Source organism: Arachis duranensis, chromosome 10 (assembly GCF_000817695.3).
Source record: "Arachis duranensis cultivar V14167 chromosome 10, aradu.V14167.gnm2.J7QH, whole genome shotgun sequence".
Lineage (NCBI taxonomy): Eukaryota > Viridiplantae > Streptophyta > Magnoliopsida > Fabales > Fabaceae > Arachis > Arachis duranensis.
The window spans coordinates 100,899,548-100,923,369 of NC_029781.3; the positions used below are offsets into that span (position 1 = coordinate 100,899,548).

The 23,822-nt window shown below is 36.6% G+C and overlaps 3 protein-coding genes across 3 annotated transcripts; all 3 read left to right on the forward strand.

Annotated features, from left to right (window-relative positions):
• The first annotated feature begins 2,766 nt into the window (after window positions 1–2,766).
• LOC107471422 (uncharacterized) lies at window positions 2,767–13,649 on the forward strand. Its single transcript, XM_016090882.3, has 27 exons — window positions 2,767–2,980; window positions 3,058–3,152; window positions 3,242–3,341; window positions 3,761–3,865; window positions 4,017–4,179; window positions 4,798–4,918; window positions 5,141–5,203; window positions 5,303–5,383; window positions 5,510–5,604; window positions 5,798–5,948; window positions 6,156–6,242; window positions 6,355–6,474; window positions 6,555–6,683; window positions 6,772–6,869; window positions 6,978–7,101; window positions 7,315–7,422; window positions 7,917–8,058; window positions 8,527–8,637; window positions 9,193–9,317; window positions 10,360–10,545; window positions 10,676–10,786; window positions 11,042–11,206; window positions 11,297–11,455; window positions 11,739–11,972; window positions 12,440–12,598; window positions 12,640–12,758; window positions 12,887–13,649. The coding sequence occupies exons 1-27, from the start codon at window positions 2,818–2,820 to the stop codon at window positions 13,422–13,424; spliced, it is 3,852 nt and encodes a 1,283-aa protein (XP_015946368.1). The 5' UTR covers window positions 2,767–2,817; the 3' UTR covers window positions 13,425–13,649.
• Window positions 13,650–14,425: 776 nt separating this feature from the next.
• Window positions 14,426–15,969, forward strand: LOC110276988 (syntaxin-121-like). The gene is made up of 2 exons (XM_052255727.1): window positions 14,426–14,966; window positions 15,569–15,969. Exons 1-2 carry the CDS (start codon window positions 14,426–14,428, stop codon window positions 15,967–15,969), a joined length of 942 nt encoding a protein of 313 aa, XP_052111687.1.
• Window positions 15,970–22,463: 6,494 nt separating this feature from the next.
• LOC107471419 (uncharacterized) lies at window positions 22,464–23,090 on the forward strand. Its single transcript, XM_016090880.3, has one exon. It carries the CDS (start codon window positions 22,464–22,466, stop codon window positions 23,088–23,090), a length of 627 nt encoding a protein of 208 aa, XP_015946366.1.
• The last annotated feature ends 732 nt before the right edge of the window (window positions 23,091–23,822 follow it).

Sequence of the window (23,822 nt, forward strand, 5' to 3'; positions counted from 1 at the left end):
AGTGCATTTGCAACGTCTCCCACATTTGGAGCCACCACCCCGTCACCTTGATCTTCTTCTCCGTCTGGAGCAACAGCTTCGTAATTGCTTTCAAACTCTTCCTCACTGTCACTATCGTATTCTTCCCCTTCAATATTTCGGTCCGCTTCAGATTGTTCGAATTCGACGTGCAACTCTATCACCGATATCTGACCGCGAGTTTCAAAATACATTGAAAACATCTCCTGCATACTCGCTTCGTCGGTTATATACTTGGTTTGATACTGCACGAAACCACCAAATACCGGTATGGGATATCTGTATACCATACATGATATTTTTTTTGATATCTAAAAACCTATCTTCTCACAAATCACACCTTTTAGTTCCTCAAATGAGATTGTGAACGAAATAACAATATCTAACGGCTTCTCGCAACTAAATCTCACTCCTTCAGATGTTTGTAACAGAATCTGACCAAAATAATATACTCTAAGTGCAACTCTATCATCCATTTTTCATACTCTCATACATAAATATCGACTATACTCTCATTTACTCTTGGAGTTCAAATAAAATAACAGAGATGCAAGGAGAAGTAGAAAGAAGAAGACGCAGAACAACGAAGATGAATCAGATCTGAGGAGTGCATCCGAGTTTCCAAAACAAGAAAACGGACCCAACGAGTCCATAAAAAAAAAAAAACCAAAAACCACTACACGTACCCTGCGATTCCACTTTCATACACAGAATAAAAAATTATTAACTTTGGTCCCTTAAGGAATCGGACCCTACGACTTCGGTCCAAAAAAATATTTTTTGCTTATCGGATGGTCCGATTACTACACAACTTCAATTTTTTTTCCCGCACAACGCAATCGGACGGTCCGACTCCCCCTACCATGGCTCAGAAAAAGCTGCCCCACACCATTGTCTAACACCAACATATACCATATCCAAGCACAACTCACCCTCCCCTCCAATATTGAAAAAACTGAGCCACAAAATGTACATTTACGGTGTTTTTATATTTTTAATATTTTCTTCTGTTATAAGACAATAAATTTTTCGTGTTACTTAATTTCACTTTTCACCAAATTGTGGCAGTACTTAGGGCCCGTTTGGGAAACTCGATAAGTAACTTTTTTTAACTTTTGACTTATGAAAAGTGGTAGTATTAATGTCTGGTGCAATTCCAGAACCCGCATGAAGGACGGCTCCTCAAACGGATCTTCGTTTGCGAGTGCATTTGCAACGTCTCCCACATTTGGAGCCACCACCCCGTCACCTTGATCTTCTTCTCCGTCTGGAGCAACAGCTTCGTAATTGCTTTCAAACTCTTCCTCACTGTCATTATCGTATTCTTCCCCTTCAATATTTCGGTCCGCTTCAGATTGTTCGAATTCGACGTGCAACTCTATCACCGATATCTGACCGCGAGTTTCAAAATACATTGAAAACATCTCCTGCACGCGAGTTTCAAAATACATTGAAAACATCTCCTGCATACTCGCTTCGTCGGTTACATACTTGGTTTGATACTGCACGAAACCACCAAATACCGGTATGGGATATCTGTATACCATACATGATATTTTTTTTTTGATATCTGAAAACCTATCTTCTCACAAATCACACCTTTTAGTTCCTCAAATGAGATTGTGAACGGAATAACAATATCTAACGGCTTCTCGCAACTAAATCTCACTCCTTCAGATGTTTGTAACAGAATCTGACCAAAATAATATACTCTAAGTGCAACTCTATCATCCATTTTTCATACTCTCATACATAAATATCGACTATACTCTCATTTACTCTTGGAGTTCAAATAAAATAACAGAGACGCAAGGAGAAGTAGAAGAGAAACAGGAGGAAGAAGAAGACGCAGAACAACGAAGACGAATCAGATCTGAGGAGTGCATCCGAGTTTCCAAAACACACACACACACACATACACACACACACACACATATATATATGAATCATTCTAAATTAACATCCATTTAAAAACCACTACACGTACCATGTGATTCCACTTTCATACACAAAATAAAAAATTATTAACTTTGGTCCCTTAAGGAATCGGACCCTACGACTTCGGTCCAAAAAAATATTTTTTGCTCATCGGATGGTCCGATTACTACACAACTTCAATTTTTTTTCCCGCACAATGCAATCGGACGGTCCGACTCCCCCTACCATGGCTCAGAAAAAGCTGCCCCACACCATTGTCTAACACCAACATATACCATATCCAAGCACAACTCACCCTCCCCTCCAATATTGAAAAAACTGAGCCACAAAATGTACATTTACGGTGCTTTTATATTTTTTATATTTTATTCTGTTATAAGACAATAAATTTTCCGTGTTACTTAATTTCACTTTTCATCAAATTGTGGCAGTACTTAGAGCCCGTTTGGAAAACTCGATAAGTAGCTTTTTTTAACTTTTGACTTATGAAAAGTGGTAGTATTAATGTCTGGTGTAATTTTCAAAACCAAATTGCAACTTTCTAAGAAGCTATTTTGAAACTTATAGAGAAGTTAAAAAAAATGAATTCTCTCATAATATTTATACTTTTCATTACATTTCTATAAAATAAGCACTTTTAGAATTAAAAATATAAATACAAAATAATTTATTTATAAATTACTTTTAAAGAATCATTTAATATTTAAATTATTTTATAAAAAAGAGCTTAATTAAGTTAGTTACCAAACTGGGCATTAATCTTGAGTGAGGGGAGAGTAGAAAGTTAGAAGTTAGAACCCCAAATGCTGTGTGTTCCAATCGCCATTTGACGGCTGAGATCCGATCGATCTGAAGAAGAAGATGATGGATCCGGCCACCACGCCGCTGGGCCAGATGCTCCTCGAAGAGATCACTCCCGTCGTCATGGTCCTCTCCACTCCCTCCGTCGAAGACTCTTCCCTCAAGAACGGCCTCTCCTTCCTCCATCTCCTCACTCCTTTCTGCTCCTTCAACAACATCGACGGTATTATTCTCTCTCTCTCTCTCTCTCTCTCTCTCTCTCTCAGCTGATCCAGCATTGCTTCATTTCGCTTCTTGCAGTGCCTGTTAGGACCGCCAGTGACCAGCCTTATCGCCTTCACAAGTTCAAATTGCGTTTGTTCTACGCTTCTGATGTCAGAAGGCCCGATTTGAAGGTACGCGATGCCGCTTTTGCTTCTTTAGGGCTTTGTTTCTTGTTGTTTTCAGACCTTCTCTCATTCTGCGTTTCCTCGCCTTTTACTAGGTAGCTAAAGAGCGTTTGAAACAAGTTATTACGGAGGCAGGGGAGAAAGTGTTCTCTGAGTTGGCTTCTGATGTGCCACATATTGATCATGAACATGCAAGTAAGTCACATTCTCTGTATACAATTTGTATTCGGCTGTAATTCGTTTTACATGCAATCATCGATCCTACACAACTGAATTGATACCTACTATAGTTTTGTGAATTTGTAGTAATTTAGGCGGTAATATGCTTTTTTGTAGTTCTATTTCCTGTCCACGTTTTTAAAATGGAAAATTAATTTCATCAACAAATCGTATAAATACCACTTTATCTGAATTGCTTGACTGTTTGAGTTCTGATATACAGTATGATCAAACCTGAGGCTTGGTATGTTCAAATTGAGCATGCTGATGATCTGAGAGGCTTCAATTTCTTACAGTTGTAGGATAAATTGTAAAATTTCCTTTAGTGTGACATCAAGTTAGTTGAAGTTTTGTCGTTGTCTAAGATTTGGTTTGATTAACAAATAATCTTTTAGGTTCTGAGTACAGAAACACACCATCCTGGTTTCAGTTTCTTAATAAAGAGCTTGTACGCGTGGCCTCCTTTTCAGACCATGAAGCTTTTGACCATCCTGTGGCATGTAAGATTTTACACACAGTTAGAACTCTTCTTCTTCTTAGTCTCTTACTAATATAATAGTTCATACCTAGTTTTCCTTCTTTCATTCTTCAAAGCATCATTTGGGGTTCAATATCATCAAATTTGTCTTTCCTCCTGAAAATTACTTGCAGGTATTCTAGCTGTCTCTTCAAATGATGAAGGGCCTATTAACCGATTTGTTGACCTTTATAACTCCAACAAGCTTCCGTCCCTTCTCAATGGTGGTGCAATGGATCCAAATATTTTGAAGCATTACTTGCTAGTACATGATAATCAAGATGGCCCTGCAGAGAGGTACGGACTTTCTTTTATTATTATTGCATTTGAGAAGCTATATACACATAGAAATGTATGATCGAGTACCAGTTGTAATTAGCATGTACACTACATTGTTAATTTTTGGTTTTGCCATTCTGTAAGCTGTATCTCATACATGATGCATGTTGAAGAGGTCTATATTTTGGTCTTTGTTAAGATGTCTTGGAGTGACATGGTTTTTAGGAAAAGGGTAGACATTTTCATTGGTGTCTATGTGGTGGATATTGAAACCTGAAAGTATAGTTGGAATATTCTTTGGTTGCTCTGGACAGGATTATTTTCTTGCCAGAGAATGCTTTTCATCTTTTGGCAGAGCTTAATACTGATGTAGATTTTGTGTTTTCGTAATTTTGAACCTTGATACTAGTTTCATTCCCTGATAGTTAAGAGTGAAAATGAAAATCGTTTTCACTAGAAAAGTAAAACAAAAGTATATAACAAACATGACAGTTATTTTCTAGAAACTAATGCTTTCTCAGCTCAGGTATTTCGATCCCTCGTTTTTCATTTTTTCTTCAGATAAATATTTTTATTAGTTGATGTAGTATTGTAGTGTTAGACTTGTGTGAGTTCCTTATGTATCTTCTTCAGCAGAGCAAGTAAAATTTTCACAGAAATGAGGAGTACTTTTGGTACAAGTGACTGTTCGTTGCTTTGCATTAATTCTTCAGTAGATGCTCCTATCAAACATCAAGTGAATCCTTGGGCTTCACATGTAAGTTTGTTTGAAGAACTTGTAACTTCTTCCTTTTTGTTAGAAAAAATTAAATTAGAAAATCATTAGTTACTGTGCGAGCCTTATTCTTTTGTTGTTTTTTCTTGTGTTTTAGAACCTACGTTAAATATAATATAATATAATATAATATGATATGATATTTTGGTTTCAATCATGCAAAAACATGCAACTTAGGCTCTTGTCTGCTGAAATTTGTGACAGATGTCTGATGCATCACTTAGTCAAGGTCTGGGTTGCTTTCTTAACACTGATGATATCAATGAGGTAAGTTGCCACCAGCACCAATTATTAAATTTGCCATGGATAGAGTTATGGTTAAGTAACAGACAAACTTTGAACTCTATTTTTATGACCCATTTACAGATCAAGAATCTCATGCAAAATTTATCATCGAAGTACATCATCCCGAACATGGAGCAAAAAATACGTGAACTCAATCAACAGGTCATTTAGTTTTAGCTTCTTTATTTTTGTTGGTGGATTGAATTCGTTATTTCAGCCTCCAATACTTCGATCCATATTCTGATCTTCCTTTGAAATTTGTTTCTGTAATGCTTCTTTTTTTTTTAGGTTTCTGCAACAAGGAAAGGTTTTAGAAATCAAATAAAAAATTTGTGGTGGAGAAAAGGGAAAGAAGATGGTGCAGATTCTCCCAATGGTCCCATGTATGTTAATATGTTATAGATGTTTCTTCTTCTTTTTTATTTATTTTAAAAAACTGTAATGTTATACATGTCTGTGTGTATATATGTATAAGAAAATATAATTATCTTTGTGATAGAATATAGATGTATGCTATCTATGTTTCACGTGATGTTGTGCATTTTTCTAATAAGGCTTTTGTTTTCATTGTTGAAGGTATAATTATAGCTCCATTGAGTCACAGATTAGAGTTTTGGGTGATTACGCTTTCATGCTGCGTGATTATGAGCTTGCATTGTCAAATTACCGCCTAATTTCCACAGATTACAAGATTGATAAAGCCTGGAAACGGTATGCTGGCGTGCAGGTAATTCATTTTTTTTCAATTCAAAGTCTAGAGGACCGTCAGATGCATGGTCCGATGGTTGTGACACCCGTTTAAGTTAGATTAGGATTTTCAGTAAAGAAGTGGTGGAAGTATATTAACTTGGATTCTTCTTTTTTTTTCCCCCTCCCCCCAACTACCACAAAAAAAAGAGTAATAATTTTTGCTGCTGGTGATAATTTATTTCAGGAAATGATGGGACTTACCTACTTCATGCTGGATCAATCTAGAAAGGAAGCAGAGTATTGCATGGAAAATGCTTTTAGCACATATGTAGTACGTATGGTTTATTTTGGAACATGAGAAGGATTAAGTAATAAGTTTTTCTACAAGGTGCTCACTATATTCCGTTTAATTATCTTTTAATTAATAAACTTAATATGCACAGAAACTTGGATCATTGGGTCAGCAAAATGCAACAAGATGTGGTCTGTGGTGGATAGAAATGTTGAAGGCACGAGATCAGTATAAAGAGGCAGCAACTGTTTATTTTCGCATTTGTGGTGAGGTAGTGCTTTTTTTGTTCCTTGAAAAAAAGGGGTAATTTGTAAATGTTGTTTTCTTCTCTTGACAAATTCTTTGTTGTAGGATATCCTACATTCTGCGGTGATGCTTGAACAAGCATCGTATTGCTACATGTTGTGTAAACCCTCCATGTTGCGCAAATATGGATTTCATCTGGTGCTTTCTGGTGAGCAGTATAAAAAGTGTAATCAGGTATTGGGTTGTCAACAATATGTAGAATTACCCATATTTAACAGATTGCTTTTCACGCTGATTTTATTCTCTTTCTTAACATATTCAGATAAAACATGCAATTCGAACATATAGAAATGCTCTTTCTGTTCTCAAAGGATCTACTTGGAGCTACATCAATGATCATGTTCATTTTCATATAGGACAGTAAGTTTGACTTGCTTCAGTAATAGCATATTCTGGTTGTTTAATAAATAATAATGTAGAACATATGCATCTAGATTCTTTAAACTTTCTTACTTTTCATTGTTATAGGTGGTATGCTTCACTTGGGATGTATGATGTGGCTGTCAAGCATATGATGGAAATCTTGGCCTGCAGTCACCAGTCCAAGGCAACACAGGAATTATTCCTTAGTGACTTTCTTCAAACTGTGAAGGTGATGGTGACTCTATTTCCTTTTCAGATCTCATGCTTAGAACCTGATTGTTAAAATACTGAACTGCCAATAGTTTGATTTAATGTAATTCCTGAAGTAGTGTGCTTTGTAGGATACTTGAAATTTTATTTTGCTATGTCTGTTGACAGAGTTGGACAGAAGCTAATTGGCTTGACAGCTGTCTTTATTTTCTAATTCTCTTGTATATCACAGAAAACAGGCCGGACATTTGAGGTAACAAAACTTCAATTGCCAGTAATCAACATTTCTTCAATCAAGGTCATCTTTGAAGATTACCGAACTTTTGGATCTCCTTCAGCTGTAAGTTGACTCTAATCCAGTGCTCTCCCCAATTTAACCAGGCCTTTTTACTGTTCAGTTAACTGATTATTTTAAATATTATAATTTTATGTTGAATGTGTATGGATCTGTTTGTTTAGCATCTTATATATCATCTTAAGAGATTTTTCACTCTCACTCAATCAAGTCTGTTACACTTTTTGAGAGGTCTGTCACTCTAAATATGTAATTGACCTATAATGCATGTAAAACACCTTGAATTGTCATGGGCACTTGGGTCAAGATATAATATGATAAAGCAATTCACATGCCTTTATCAATGATATGAACCTCTTAATAACTACATGATAAAATTTGGCTATCATAGTTGTATATTGTAGAATATAGAGCCTAAAGCCTTAATGTATGTGTTTGTATTTCAGATGTCATGGGAAGCATGTTTTGTTATTATATTGCACATAGGTTTAGAATGTTTATGGCTGTAGCCTCATAGTTTGAAGTATCTAAATTTTCAGGCTAATATTAGAGAAGCCTTGTGGAATTCTTTGGAGGAAGAAATGCTACCTTCATTCTCCACTGCTAAGTCTAATTGGTTGGAATTGCAATCAAAGCTAATCCCAAAAAAGAATAGTCAATCAAATGTTTGTATTGCAGGAGGTATGTAAAATTTCATCAAAAGTTGATAATTGAATTTTTTTTTATCAATTTATCTTTTGTATTGGTGTTGAATGTATTTTCGTTTTTGTTCGGATAAAAAAAAGAAAGAATATTCCATATATTCTTCAATCATGACTTTTGGAAACAAGAAATAATATTTTCTGGTGTGGGACAATAGGGACAGATTTTAACAAAGCCATTCATGGAATTCATTTTGGGAACTGTACATATTAATTTATAACTGAGGAGCTTTTACTGGAAATTAATTGGTAGAGATTTAGATGACCCTGGGACTTCCTTGACAAAGTATTTTGTAACATGATATTTGTGAAAAGTGGATGAAAGATATTTTGATATGTCCATATCCTTCTGTGTGTGTCAGAATCAGTAAAGATTTAGAATATGACTCTTACTATGTTTACCTTGTCTGCTGTTGGTGCAATGTTTATCCACACCACCCATCTGTAGAGGCTGTGAAGGTGAATATTGAATTCAAAAACCCTCTGCAAATCCCGATTCCTATATCTGGTGTTGCACTCATTTGCAGGCATTCTGGTAGTACTGATGAAGCTAGATCAGGCAAGCTAGAGTTTCTGTCTATTTCGCCTTCCTTTGTTTTTTCATTTCTTTCTTCCTTTTCTAAAAAATATTCATTTATTTTCAACGTTGTGCTTCCCCCACGACTGTAAGTAGTAAGACTAATAGGTCTCCGAAGAATTTTTGGGATGGAGTTATAGATCCATAAGGAAAAAAAATACTGTCTTGAGAAAATTTTGCGATGGGCTTATATAGGTCCTCGAGGGAAAAAAGGACCAAGTCCCTGAAGAATTGCAATGGTAGAATTAGTGTTCCTTAACGGAACGATATGGAATATTAATAAGGATGAATTGTGTCCAGTGTTGCAATTTGTTGGGGACCTGTAAGTCTAGCATTTAAATTCTTCAAGAGTTTAGTTGATACTTTTTTTTCTCCCCTTCATGGACCTATAAGTATATGACAATTTTTTTGGGAACTTATTTGGTACTTTATTTTCTTTCAAGATCTAAGTCAATTGAAAAATTCTTCAGGGTTCTACTTGTCCTATTATTCTTTTTTTTTTTTCATATTGATTATTGTTTATCATGGACACTACAGATGAAAACCAGTCAAACATGGAGAAAAATAATGAGATTGATCACTTCAGGGAAATGAGTTCAGATAACACCTCATTTTCGGTATCAGAGGTTGATTTCTCACTAGGAGGTGGTGAAACAACCATGGTGCGTTTCTAGCATTTAGTATCAATCAAGTTATTCTTTTTATGCATCATCACCACAATTTACAGTTGCAATTCAGTAAAAGAGATCTTGTGACTAAAAATATGCAAATTGAGCTGCATTGTGGATAATCATGAATTTCGGCATCTTCTTAATTTTGACTAGATATATGCAAATTGAACTGCAATGTCAAAAATTCTAGATTACCTCATAATTTTGTGCACATCAAATTTTCTCATGATCATTTGTCTGGAAGTTAGGTTAGCAAGGTTGCCTTTTTTTTTTTAAAAAAAAAAATAGAAAAAGCAATTTAACAAGGGAGTAAGAATGTTTCGCCTAATCAGCAGGCCACAATTTCCTGGACGGAAAGCTTATCCACATTCATTTGTATTATAACTTTTAACAATGCATGGTTCCCATTTGCATTTTGAATAAAGAAAAGATACTTTCAAGTTTCAATTAATGACTTGTTTTCCTTCTAAAAGAAGATTTCAGCAAAGCATTATTGATTGATGCATATGTCCTAAGTTCTAAATTTGTTAGCATAGCTGGCAAATGTCTTGCTCCGTCCTATTTACTTTATCTTTATATACATTTTGATTTTTGAATGATTTTGGTTATTGGGTTTGTAATTGGATTTGAGAAATTTTGCATATCTGGTTTTTGAGGTCCTGGAGGTTAATGTTGTACAATCATGTGTACACTCTGCTGGCCTGTGAAGCAGGTATGGGAGCCAATTGTGAGCCGATTGGCTATTTTGGGGTTTTGAATAGAACAAAATAAAATAAAATCATCAAAATAAGATGATATTTCATCATAGATCTTTTAATTTGATTCACACAATGATGTTACATCTTAGATATTTTAATTTAATTTACACATAAATGACATTCCATATGTAGTTCATGAAAGGTAAATGTATCTGGTTGCTCAATATTATTTTTGAATGTTTCTTCTTTTCCCCCTTAATTTTCCTTAAATATATTTTCATATCTTAAGTTGTGAAGTTTGTAAAATTGATATTTTTCAAAAACCTGTTTTCCAGGTTCAACTATCAGTTACTCCCAGTGTAGAAGGTACTCTTTCAATTCTTGGTGTTAGGTGGAAACTGTCTGGTACTATCATTGGCTTTCACAATTTTGAGTCAAGCCATCCCAAGAAGAATATTGTGAAAGGAAGAAGGAAATCAAATTACTCACCTAACAACATGTTTAAATTTATGGTGATTAAGGTGCATGCTGTTGTCCTATCCTTTTTCACTATTGAATTTTTTCCAATTTAATGTTGAATCCTCCTGTTCTATCTTCTTGTAGTCTTTACATTTAGACTGAACCAGCTTTGTTTCTCTCTTAAAATCCCAGAGCATTCCCAAGCTTCAGGGTTCTGTTCGCCATTTACCTGGGAAGGCATATGCTGGAGATTTACGGCAACTTGTATTAGAGTTGCGTAACCCATCAGATTTTCCTGTTAAGGTATTGCATCCTGGATTTGCATATCAACTCATTTGGCTATTGTGATTTACCTTTGGAAGAGGCAACTGTTACTGATTAATGTGCTGTAATTTTTTGTGGCGGGGTTATTTATATTGTACCTATTATTCTTGCTTAGAATTTCAGTGGACGAGTGATGTGACTTGATTGCAGAGTTAGCTTTATACTTTCCCAGTTTCCCTGCTCTTTCTCACATGCTATTTTTCTACATGCTTTATTCATTTGGGGTTTTGGCAGAATCTGAAGATGAAGATAAGTCATCCTAGATTTTTAACGATTGGGAATCCAGAACATATAAAGTCAGAATTTCCTGCTTGCTTAACAAAGAAAATAGATTCAGTGAATAATGATGCACAAGCTAATCCTGGTATCATGTCAGACACTGTTTTTATGTTTCCAGAGGTCAGTATTGAATCTTTTACATGCACATTATATAGTTGCACTTTTGAATTAGCATCATTCAACCGGTCACATGTATTCACTTCATATCAGGACACTTCAATACAAGGTGAAAATCCCTTCTTGTGGCCTCTCTGGTTTAGGGCTGCTTTTCCAGGAGACATTTCTCTTTGCATGAGCATATATTATGAGATCGGAGATATATCAAGTGTCATCAGATATCGCACTCTTCGTTTGCATTACAATGTGCAGGTTAGTATAGAAATTTGTTTATATAACATTCTTGGGTTATGCTATATGGTCAACTGTTTTATAGCCAACATAAGGAAAAACAAGGAAACCAACTAACCAAGTATGCTCTCCTTTTTGCAAAGGAGGAGAGTGAAACTGGGGGTTGTTGGTTACATGTCTGCTAAAAAATTTGGTCATTAGCACTGTACGAATAACCAAATCCAGTTATGTTAAATAGCTCTATTTCAGATATACCATTTTTAGACCTAATGTATTCTGAACTGCCAAAATTTGTTAATCACAGATATTACCATCGTTGGATGTCTCATTTCAAATCAGTCCTTCTCGGATGAGAATGCAAGAATTCCTTGTTCGATTGGATGTTGTTAACAAGACAAGCTCAGAAAGTTTCCAAGTTTACCAGTTGTCCTCTGTTGGGAAGCACTGGGAAATTTCTTTACTTCAACCTCCTGATACTATTTTTCCTTTGCAATCATTGATGGCTGGTCAAGCAATATCATGCTTTTTTACACTAAAGGTTTGAGTTCTCATTTATGATATGTTTTATTTTGTAATATTTTCCCACCAAGCAGACATGATTCATTTGAATGGTTATTGGGCTGTAAAGATAGATATTAATTACTTAGTGAACGTAAATATGTTTAGTTACTGATGGTGACATACATAATACAGGTAACTAAGTCCAAGTAGAGGTGGGGTACTTGCTTGAAACTAAATGTTGCAGTATGAAATGCTTTATTGAAATAAATGATCGATAAGAAGCATTGAAGGATGGGTGCATGATAATATTATGAAATACTCTGATGTTTTCATATTCGAGCTTGAATGTTTTCTTGACCCGCTTTTATCTGATAAACCATTTAGTATCAATCTATTGTATACCCACTGTTTATTTCTTTTGTTTGAGATATGCTGGCTACTTAGTGTGTATGACACGCACAATATGATTATTGTTGACTGTATTAAGTTATTGTTTGCCATCAGAATTCAAGATTATTAACATCTGAGGCCAATGAACCTGCCATGCATGTCAGAAGTGATTTAAGTCTGGTTCCCCAAAGCAGTGACAATTTAGTTTTCAATATAAATAATGCACCTTTGATCAATTTCCACCATTTTGAAAGTATTGCAAAATCTTACACTGTTCAATAATTCTATCTTACAAGAACTTCACCTGTTTGTAGGATCAAGGTGACTTAAATACTGTTGATTTTGTATTGATCTCCCGGTCACTGAAGAGTGACAACAATAGTGGGCTTTCTGATCCTCCGTGTGTTATGTCTCACCATGCGTGTCACCTCAGGCATGTTTCATTTCAAGCATGATGCTTCTGATTTTGATTTTTACAATGCATTTTTTCCCTATTCATATGTGTGTGTATTGGCGGGGTTTATGTTAATCCTTTCCCCCCCCCCTATCTCCTGATGACAGTACTGCTAGCACCGGCCCTATTTCATGGCTAGTGGATGGACCTCGAACATTGCAACATGATTTCTCTGCGTCCTTTTGCGAAATAAATCTGAAGATGCATCTTTACAATTCGTCTCATGCTACTGCTATCGTGCGCATTGACACCTTAGATTCTGCAGGCAGTGGTGGTGTGGTTCAATCACCCACTTCGGATATCCAAGCAGGTTGGCATGATGTCACACCAACGACACCAACGAGTGAGCCCAAAGTCACATCAAATGCTTTTGAAACCCAACTCAAGAAGGCGCTATCGTTGGACAGTGTCTCACCATATATTTGGTCTGGATCAAGCTCTACCAATCTACACCTTGAGCCTATGTCCTCTGTGGAAACCCCTCTTCAGATCTGTGTATTCTCTCCTGGTACGTATGATTTGTCCAGTTATGTTTTGAATTGGAAACTTTCATCCAAAGGTCACGGAGGTGGTGATGAAACGAAACAGCAATCAGGCAAGTGCCAGGGGTATAAATACTATATTACTGTGCTCCAATCCAGTTGAGAAGCTGGTAAATTTTAGTTGTCCATTTACCATTTGCTAGAATTTTAGATCTCATTTTTAACGGTGGCTGTATATATATAAAAAAAAGGTACACTTCCCTGTATTATTAAGCTTCAATAGGAACAAGGATGGATGTAAAGATTCAGAGGAAAAGGTGCAACACGTTCTTTTTGTCCAAACAATAATGAGTATGAAGAGAGTACATTACCATTTTTAGTTACAAAAGACTGAGACACTGACAAAATTATCCCAAAAGAAATTAAATTTATTTTGTATTCGTAAAAAATGCACATCAGGTGATAAAAATATCTTAACGTTAAAATGTTACTGATATTATTAAAGTATTATCCTACCCCACTATTATCGTAATGCTAAATGGATGAATTAAAAATTTCTACTTGCTGAAGATGTATAAGTACGTAATTACATTTATTTAATTGAGAAACAAGCATTTTATGGATCTTTTATTCTAATGTTAAAAAAAAATATATCCTTCAACTCAACCCGCTTCTAATGTTGAGGGTCTATTTGTGAACGCAAAAGAAAAACTGATACAGTTTATTCAGAAACATAACTTTTTGTGCAACCCCAACAACGTCCATATTTTAGTTTATTATTATTATTTTTTTTTTTTGGGTGTCTTTAGTTTGATTTATTTTACTTACCAACTAAGTTCTTTAAAGATTTCTCGTAAATTAACTGAAACGCGCTGTGAAAATTTTCCCAAACGGATTGGATTGATCTCTTAAGTTTTTATTTTTCTTGTTTCCAAAACAACCAAACATGGTTGAAAAATTGATATAGACAAGCATAATCCCTCCCACTAAACCGTAACTACTAAAACAAAAGCAAACTTGCATTCATAAACAGACTAGTCATGCAAGCACCACTAAGTATATATGTCCACATTATTAACACTAACAACATTAGGTTAATCCATTTCATAAAACATTAAATCTTCTTAGTAACTAATATTTTCCGCTTATTAGAATAAAGAAAACATGAATGACCTTTTGGCTAGCAAATCCTTCGTCTCACGCAATGGCTCGCCGGACGACCATGCCATCGAAATCAACCCCGGCGCGGCGGGAGCCACCCTAGACCAATTCTTCGCCGACGTGGAGGCGACGAAAGATGAAATGAAGAATCTAGAGAACATTTTCCAGAGCCTCAAAAGCCTCAACGAAGAGAGCAAAACCCTTTACGACGCCACCGCCGTGAAGGACCTCCGTTCACGTATGGACGCTGACGTGGCACTTGCCCTCAAGAAAGCCAAGTTCATCAAGCTCAAGCTGGAGACTCTCGAAAGTTCCAACGCCTCCTCCCGCCGCGTCCCCACCTGTGGGCCTGGCTCCTCCTCCGACCGCACACGGATGTCCGTCGTGCATGGGCTGAAGATGAAGCTGAAGAACTCCATGGACGCCTTCAATGGGCTCAGGAACCAGATCTCGGCGGAGTATCGGGACACAGTACAGCGCCGGTATTTCACGATTACCGGCGAGAAACCCGATGAGAAGACCGTTGAGATATTGATCTCCACGGGTACATAATGCTTAATTGTTTGTGGCAACGTTCTGCATTTTAAAGCTCTGTTTGGTTTTGGATCACAAAATAATATTTTTTGCCACGGTTACATTGATTGATATCTTATATTTATGTTTCACCCTACACTGTTATTCACTTATTCATTAATTTATACACATAATTTTTTTTAATTTAGTCTACGCACTTTAAATTAAAATTTATGAAAAAATTAATTAATTTAGTAATTTTATATCAGTAAAAGCCGATAAATATTTATTTTATTTTTTAATTTTTTCTATAATCATTTAAACTTTTATTATAAATTTTAGTTAGTTAATTGACTAACACATTTGTTTTTTTTTTTACATTTGAGTTAATATTAGTCAATTTTTCCTTCTTATCACTATAAAAATACTGGCTTCTTATAATTTTTTTATTATTTTCTATTTTATTAGTAGTTATTTATAATATTACATATAAAAAATTACTTGCAAGTTGCAAGTGTGATTGAGAGGAGTATAAAAGATGCATGCATTCAAGCCACTAAGTTCAGAGCTTTTCATGATCAGCACATAGCAACAAACCATAATTGTGTTTTGAGTAATAAACTAATAATGCAGGTGAGAGTGAGTCACTTGTACAAAAAGCCATAGAAGAACATGGAAGGGGAAGAATAGTTGAGACATTGAAGGAGATAGAGGAGAGGCACGATGCAGTGAAAGAGATAGAGAGGAGGCTGATGGAGTTGCAGCAAGTGTTCTTGGACATGTTAGTGTTGGTGCAATCTCAAGGGGAACAACTTAATGACATCGAAAGCTTTGTCACAAAAGCTAACTCCTTCGTGGAGAGCGGTACTCGGCAGGTGGAGGTGGCGGTGAAGACCCAGAAGAGTACCCGCAAATGGACATGCTATGCCATTATCCTTATTATTCTCATCATCTTCCTCCTCCTCTTGCTCCTCAAACCATGGCAACCTAATAAGGGAGTTCAACTCACCCATGCTGTTCCTAAAACTTTATAGTGTTTAAATGGTGTTGTTTGTTTATTACTATTTGATTGCTGTGGATATTATTTCTCATCACTTATTTGCTTTAACATTTTCTTTACTTTTAGGTTTAGAAATGTTTAGAATGTATATGTATGTTAAATTAAATGCGTAAATACTAAAATCTAGTTACTACATAATTGTCTTTTTTATTAGATAAAAATTTACATATAATTTCTTTTATATGATGATAATTAAAAACTATTATATCATAATTTAATTAAACATATTAAATAATAATGTTATTTATACATTAAAATAAGTTATTATATACTTGTATATAAATAAATATTAAATTCAATTAATTTTTAATGTGTATTTTATATTCTAATATATATTTTATATTAATAATTAATTTTAGTGTATATATAATATAGTTATATGTCAAATTATCTAATAACTTTTTATTATCAACTTTACACGAAGATAATTATATATAAATTTTTATCATTTTATTATTATTTTTGTATTTTATTATCAATTTTTTGATATCAATGTATATTATTTTAACATTAAATTAAAAAAATCGTACCACTATTAATATGTATAACAATTAATATTAACAAATAATTTGTTTCATAGAACTATTAAAATTAATAATTTTATCAAAACTTAAAAATAAGTCGAGATAATAAATCCTAAATTTAAAAATTAACATCTTATTTCTTCATATTTTTATAGAATAAATTTTTTTAATAATTAAAAAATTATTGAAGAATATTTAAAAAAATAATTTAATTATTAAAAAGTGAAGATTCATAAATAAGTATTTATATGTGAAGTTAATAAGAGAAAGAGAAAGAGTACATACTCCGTACTCAGAGAAAATGAGAGAAGGAGAGAGCGGGAACGAGTGTTTGAGGGCGAAACACAGTCAGGATGGCGGCCATGCCGTCGGAAGAGATAAGGGGGAGAGTGTGGGTGGGGCTGCATCCGGTGCCAAAGAGAATTTTTCACGGGAGGATTTTTCAAAGTTTACAAAGATCTTTTTTAGAGATAAAGTCATTGGTCCAGAGAAATCGAAAGTCTTTGCACTTGTAGGATCTCTATCTGGGGATAGTATAGCGATAGTGGTGGGCAAGCAGGGCGATCCCCAACCTCCATGTGTAAACTTCACTGAAAAAGCCAAGCTTTGTTTGGCAGAACCTTATGGAGAAGCTTTTTGGTGATGAAGGTTCTTGATAAAAATTAAAGGTGGTTTTGATCTGCTTGATGTGGGGTTTGGGTACTTCATGGTAAAATTCGAGAAGGTCATGCCTGGTGGCCCGTGGTCGATTGAGGGACACTATGTTGCTGTAAAACCGTGGGATATAGATTTTCGGCCATGTGAGGAATCCTTCGGGTCTACACTTGTATGAGTTCGGATTTCGGGGCTCCCAATCTGGTGCTATCAGGAACAGGCCATGATACGTATTGCTTCTGCAATAGGAGTTCCCATCAAAGTGGACTTAGCCACTAAGTTGGCTGAGAGAGGACGATATGCCCGAGTATGTGTTCAAATAAATTTAGGACTGCCAGTGATCAAGCATATCAAATGAAGTAGAACCTAATGTGGTAGGTGGTGTTACTGGCGAGAATCCTGCACCGAGTTTGCAAAAGGATTTAGAGGCTACTAATTTGGAAGGAAAAAATGTTGAGGGGGCTTGCAAGCATGATGAACCAGGCTGGAAGCAAGTTGTGAGAAAAGGTAAAACCAAGCTGGGCTAGAAGCAATCTAACAAGGTCCAACGAGGCACTCAATCCAGAACCGATTCGGGTAGAGTAATCAGGCCCACCATCCACTTCTCTCACACGAATGGATCCAGCTCTTATCACGTCAGGGTAGGGTCACAAGTCAAGGTCAGACACAGCGCTTTCCGTGTTGGTGAGACGTCGATCTCCTCAACCCGACACACCCTAGTGCCTTGCGGGTCCTCTCTCCGGAAACAACCAAGGCCGGGGTCCCTACAAAGCTCGCCAATTGAGAAGAATGGAGGCACGGTGGTGGAAGCATCGTCATGTCTTCCGGCAACCGTGAAGGAGGATGTTACCGTGGCGGTTCCATTGGAGAAGGAAGGCGCGTTGCCGGCTGTTATTGCGTCGGTAGGTGGGAATAAGGAGATATTCCATGGAGATCTGGAAAACCTGAAGGTCACAGGAGTCACTTCTGCTGGGCAAGCCTCGGTTTGAGGTTGGTGAAGTACTTTGATTTCCTTGTTTTATAATTTTATATTTTATATTATGGATAGTTTAAATATAATAGTTTGGAATATTAGGGGTGCTTCTAATAAGTTAGCCCGGGTGAATTGTAAAGAGTTGGTTAGGAAATTTAAACCTGTAATTTTTATTGTGGTTGAAACTCATTGTCCTTTTCAACACTTGAAACTGTTCTGGGAAAGACTTGGTTATCACCCTATTAGTATAGTGGAGGCGTCATGACATAAGGGGGTATCTGGTTCCTTTCTGCAATGCAGGGTGTTCACTGCAAATGGGTTGATGCTTTCGATCAGTGTGTTACAGTTGAGGTTCAGGTAAATAATGTGATTTGGAGGTGCAGTGGTATCTATGGTAGTCCTCAATTTAATACCAGAGTTCTGCTATGGGATTATCTTGTTACCCAGTCTTCGTCTTTCTGCGGGCCATGGATTGTTCTTGGTGATTTTAATGAAGTACTATTCTCTCATGAATCTAAGGGTTGCCTCTTCTCGAGTCGTCATGCAGATCGGCTTGCTGCATCTCTAGGGGATAGTAATCTGTTTGACTTGAAGACTATTGGAAGACGGTTTTCTTGGTACAGAAGGGTTAAAAATGGTGTTGAGGTGGCGAAAAAACTTGACCGGGTCTGTATCAATAGTGGCTGACTATCTCTCTTTCCAGAGGCTTATGCAGAAATTTTAAATAGGCTTCAGTCTGATCATTGTCCTATCCTAGTGCACTGTGCAGGTCATCCCCAACCGAAAAAGAATAGACCTTTTCGGTTTATTGCGGCTTGGGCAACTCATCCGGAGTACAGAGATATTGTGAACCAGTCATGGCAGGCTGGCTACAGAGAGATGCATGGCAAGCTTTCAGAAGTGCAGAAGAACTCTTTGGAGTTTAATTCTAAAGTGTTCGGCAACATTTTCGTTAGGAAATGCAAATTGGAGAAACAGATTAATTTCCTTCAGAAGCGACTTGAAGTAATGGAAGATTTGTCTATGCGGCAAAAAGAAAAACAACTGATTGAGGAATTTAATAACACGCTTGTGCAGGAGAAACTTCTATGGTTTCAAAAATCCAGAGAGCAGTGGGTAAAATTTGGGGATAGAAATACCAAATTCTTTCATATTCAGACTTTTGTGCGGAGAAAGCATAATAAGATTCATGGTCTCTTTCTTCAATATGGGGTATGGGAAACGGACCCGGATGTCCTTAGAAGAGAAGCTAAATCCTTTTATAAACATCTATTCTGCCAGTCGGAGGATGTAGACTTAGGTTGTCTTGGTGATGTGACGCTACCTTCCCTGAATGATGAAGCCTGTTGTAGCCTCACAGTGCCAGTTACTTTGGAAGAGGTTAAGTCGGCCGTTTTCAGTATGCATTCTTTTAAGGCGCCGGGCCCTGATGGATTTCAAGCTTTATTCTTTAAAGAATACTAGAGATTATTGTTGGTTTTGATGTTTGGACTATGGTTCGTCATGCGTTCTCTGGTTTGGATATGGATCCAAGGATGATGGAAACTATTGTGGTTCTTATTCCGAAGGTAGAAAACCCGGTTTCCATGAAGGATTTCCGACCAATTAGTCTCTATAATGTGGTTTACAAAGTTATAACGAAGGTCCTGGTCAATAGACTTCGTCCCCATCTCAAAGAGATTATTGGGCCCCTTCAAGGAGGGTTTATCCCGGGGAGAGGAACCCCAGACAACATCATTGTAGCACAAAAGGTTCTCCATTTCATGAAGAAGACAAAGTCAAAGAAAGGCACCCTGGCCTTTAAGATTGATCTGGAGAAAGCGTACGATAGAGTGGACTGGAGATTTCTGAAACAAACCCTGGTGAGTTTTGGCTTTCCTCCTCCGACAATCAATCTGATTATGCGTTGTGTCACTGCTTCCTCACTGTCTATCCTTTGGAATGGGGATAGATTAAATACCTTCACTCCGAGCAGGGGTCTTAGACAAGGAGATCCTATATCACCGTATTTGTTTGTGTTGTGTATGGAGAGATTGTCTTGTTCTATTAATCAGCAAGTTGATAAGGGCTTGTGGAAGCCGGTTGCGATTTCTAGAGGGGGTCCAAGAATTTCTCATTTGATGTTTGCCGATGATTTGCTTCTTTTCTGTATAGCTGAAAAACAGCAAGTTCAAACTGTAATGGTAGCTTTGGAAAATTTCTGCAGAGCCTCTGGGATGAAGGTTAATGTGGAGAAATCTAAAGCGCTATGCTTTAGGAATGTTTCAGCGACAAGAAAAGAGATTTTCACTGGAGTCTCCTCCATCAGATTCGTCCAGAACTTGGGCAAGTATTTAGGGGTGAACCTTAATCACTCTCAGGTGACACGCGCAACTTTCAACAATGTTCTGGACAAGATTCGGGGAAGGCTAGCCAGCTGGAAAGAGAGATTGCTTAATAAGGCAGGTAGACTCTGTTTGCTCAACTCGGTAGTGACTGTGATTCCTACTTATCGCATGCAAGTATCTCTCTTCCCTAAAGGGGTAACTAATAAGATAGAATCCATGATGCGAAACTTTCTATGGAAGGGTCAAGCTGATGGTAGAGGCCTGAATCTAGTTAACTGGAAAGTGTTGGTCACCCCTAAGAAGTTTGGAGGTCTGGGAATTAGAGATCCTTTTTGTGCCAATATTTCTCTTCTTGGAAAACTAGTTTGGCAACTTTTTCACCATCTTGATAAGTTATGGGTTCAACTGTTGACGGAGAAATACCATTCTTCTAAGGATGATTGTCTTAGTCGATCTCAAGAAAGGGGATCTTATTTTTGGAAGAGTATATGTCGAACTTGGGATATCCTGAAAGAAGGTTTTATTTAGTGCATTGGGGATTTGGAACAGAACTTTTGGTTTTCTAAATGGAGAAGAGAGGGGCGACTATGTCAGGAGATGGATTATATTCACATTTCTGATTCGGATCTCAGGATCTTGGACCTTTGGTCATCTGGACACTGGAACCTTGAGAATATATATTCTCCTCTGAATCAGTCTCTGAAGAGCAACATTAACTCTTACAACCCAGATGTTCAAGCTGGTTCAGAGATCGGTTGGTGTTGGACTGGTGCGGCTTCAAAGGTTTATGATGCTCATAGTGGTTATTTGTGGCTCAGTAAGAAGATGTTTCGTTGGGAGGATAGGGGTAATTGGCTTTGGCTTTGGCATCAACATGTTTCGGAAAAGCACAAATTTTTGGCCTGGCTATGTCTTCGGGAGGCTCTTCCTACTGCTGCATTTCGTTTTAGGAGGGGCATTTCGCACACAGATAGCTGTCCCCGATGTTTCTCAGGTCAGGAATCGGTATTACATTGTATTCGGGATTGTCCAAAAGCCCAACTTGTTTGGCAAGCTTTAGGGATCTCCGATCAACTAGTGGATTTGATGAGTTGGTTCTTACAGAATAGCAAACAACGCCCATTTAGATTCTTTTCTGGTCTCTGGTAGATTTGGCGTTCGAGGAATGACAAGATCTTTCATCCTCACGAGCATTGGACCACAGACAAGGTGATTGGTATGGCTTTGTCCTTGGAAAAGGAGCTCCGAAATATTTTTGAATTGCAACGATTGTCTATCCTCTCAACCATTAGTGGCTCTTGGATTCCCCCTCAGTGGGTACCTTTAAGATTAATTGTGATGCTAGCTATCCTGGCAGTGGTGCTCGAGTTGGTTTTGCTTGTGTTAGTAGAGATTGGAAGGGAAGGTGGCAACGAGGCTGTCTTGGTAGCATTTTGCAAGGAGAGTTGTTTGCTATTTGGAGAGACTTTCTTTTAGCATAGGATTCGGGACAAATAAACATTATATGTGAGACAAATTGTGTGGAGTCTTTTACTATTGTCAATAATTTACAAGATTGCTCTGATCATGTCTTGGAAATGACGTGCTGATCTTCGGTTGATATTTAGAAATGCAAATACAGTAGCAGACATAATGGCAAAGACCACAACAAGGACCCTTTCTCTCCAAGTGGAGCTTCCGTTGCCTTGAAAGAAATTTGAGAATAGTATTCGGGGGACTACATTTTTTAAGCAGTTTCTTATTTTTTTCTCTCATTTTATTTTTGTTTATTTTCTTTTAGGTCACCAAAAAAAATATATGAAGTTAATAATTATAAATTATTAAATAATTTAATATATTTAATTGAATAATGTTAAATTCACGGAAGAGAATATAAAATGTCCACACTCGGAAGTTGAAAATGAACATGCCTTTGATAAGTGATAAGTAGAGAGACTTGTGTAACTTTTTCTCACATCTAACAAAGTCTGCATAGTAACGCACTCTCTCCATGGAAACCCTTGCCCACGGCAAACCCTACGCCGTCCACGACCCTCCGCAGCAGCGCTCCTTCTTCTCCACCTTCCTCTGGCGCTTCCTGATGGCCATGGTAGCGGCCTTCGCCCTCATGGCTATCATTTCTTTGACCGTCAAGCTCGTCTTCAAGCAACGTTACCCTGAAATTCTAGTGGTCTCAGGCTCCGGTACCTTAAGAACCAGCCGCTACGGCCTCACGGCCAAATGGGACGTCATGTGCGTCGTCAAGAACCCTAACAACAAGTTCACTATCCATTACGACGCTATTTCCGCCGGCATAACGCACGGCAAGTTCGGGATTCTGGACTCCAGACACTACAAGCCCTTTGTACAGGGCTCGCGGGCCCAGAACGCCGTGGGCCTTGGGTTCGCGGCGAAGGACGTGTTTCTTGGGAAGGAGGAGATACTGAGAATTCGGGATGACATGTCACGTGGGGCTGTTCGATTTGGTCTGAGGTTGTCGGGATGGGTGAGGTTCAAGAATCATATTATCAAGTCAAGGTATCATTTTTGGGAGAGTGTGTGCGACCCTCTCATGTTTGATTTCTCAGCTACCAAAAACTTTTCCCTCACTTTGACAAACCCTGTAACATGCAAGTAACTCACCAACGCCACTAGTATACTCTTTTCTTCAACATTATAGACATTTTATACTATTTTATACTATTTTCTTTGACATGTATTCTATATCAATAACTGGTTTAATTATTAATTGTTTATTTGTTTAGATTATTGGTGGAATGTTAAGAACATGAGGAAGGAAACTCAACTTATTAACATTTTTACGGAATATTTCTCAAATTTTTCTCAATGTTATCCTCAAAATTTTCATTATATATTCTTTAAATGGAATAATAATACTTAGACAAATAAACAATATTACACTCTTTATTAATTAAATAAATTATTTCATTATATATTCTTTAAATGGAATAATCCTTAAAAAGATAAAGAATATTACACTTTTTATTAATTAAATAAATTATTAACTTTTTGTTTATTATATTATTTTATATCAATAATTCAGATTTAAAATTTAAAATATTTTATTTTTTATTTTAACAACTACCAAGCGACGTATTTCTTAAATTTTTTTTAAACGTATTAGCATTTTCAGCAACTGCCGCTTAAATTTTTTATTGGAGACCACTTTTATAAAGATATTAAAAATGTCTTTTTTTTAGAAAGACGTTTGCATCATTGCATGTGTTATAATATTATTAGATATTTTTATTAAATCAGTTAATAATTTATTTTTTAATAAATCAAAATAAAATCGATTTATTATAGCAACAATAATAAATTCAATTGCCCGCATTATAATTATTAAATC

Bases quoted from the DNA above. Each gene is read 5' to 3' on its own strand.
- LOC107471422 (XM_016090882.3), top strand. From the start codon at position 2,818: ATGATGGATCCGGCCACCACGCCGCTGGGCCAGATGCTCCTCGAAGAG. The intron at 6,243-6,354 runs GTACGTATGGTT...TAATATGCACAG, and splicing joins ATGCTTTTAGCACATATGTA to AAACTTGGATCATTGGGTCA. The intron at 9,318-10,359 runs GTGCGTTTCTAG...CCTGTTTTCCAG, and splicing joins GAGGTGGTGAAACAACCATG to GTTCAACTATCAGTTACTCC.
- LOC110276988 (XM_052255727.1), top strand. From the start codon at position 14,426: ATGAATGACCTTTTGGCTAGCAAATCCTTCGTCTCACGCAATGGCTCG. The intron at 14,967-15,568 runs GTACATAATGCT...CTAATAATGCAG, and splicing joins TGAGATATTGATCTCCACGG to GTGAGAGTGAGTCACTTGTA.
- LOC107471419 (XM_016090880.3), top strand. From the start codon at position 22,464: ATGGAAACCCTTGCCCACGGCAAACCCTACGCCGTCCACGACCCTCCG.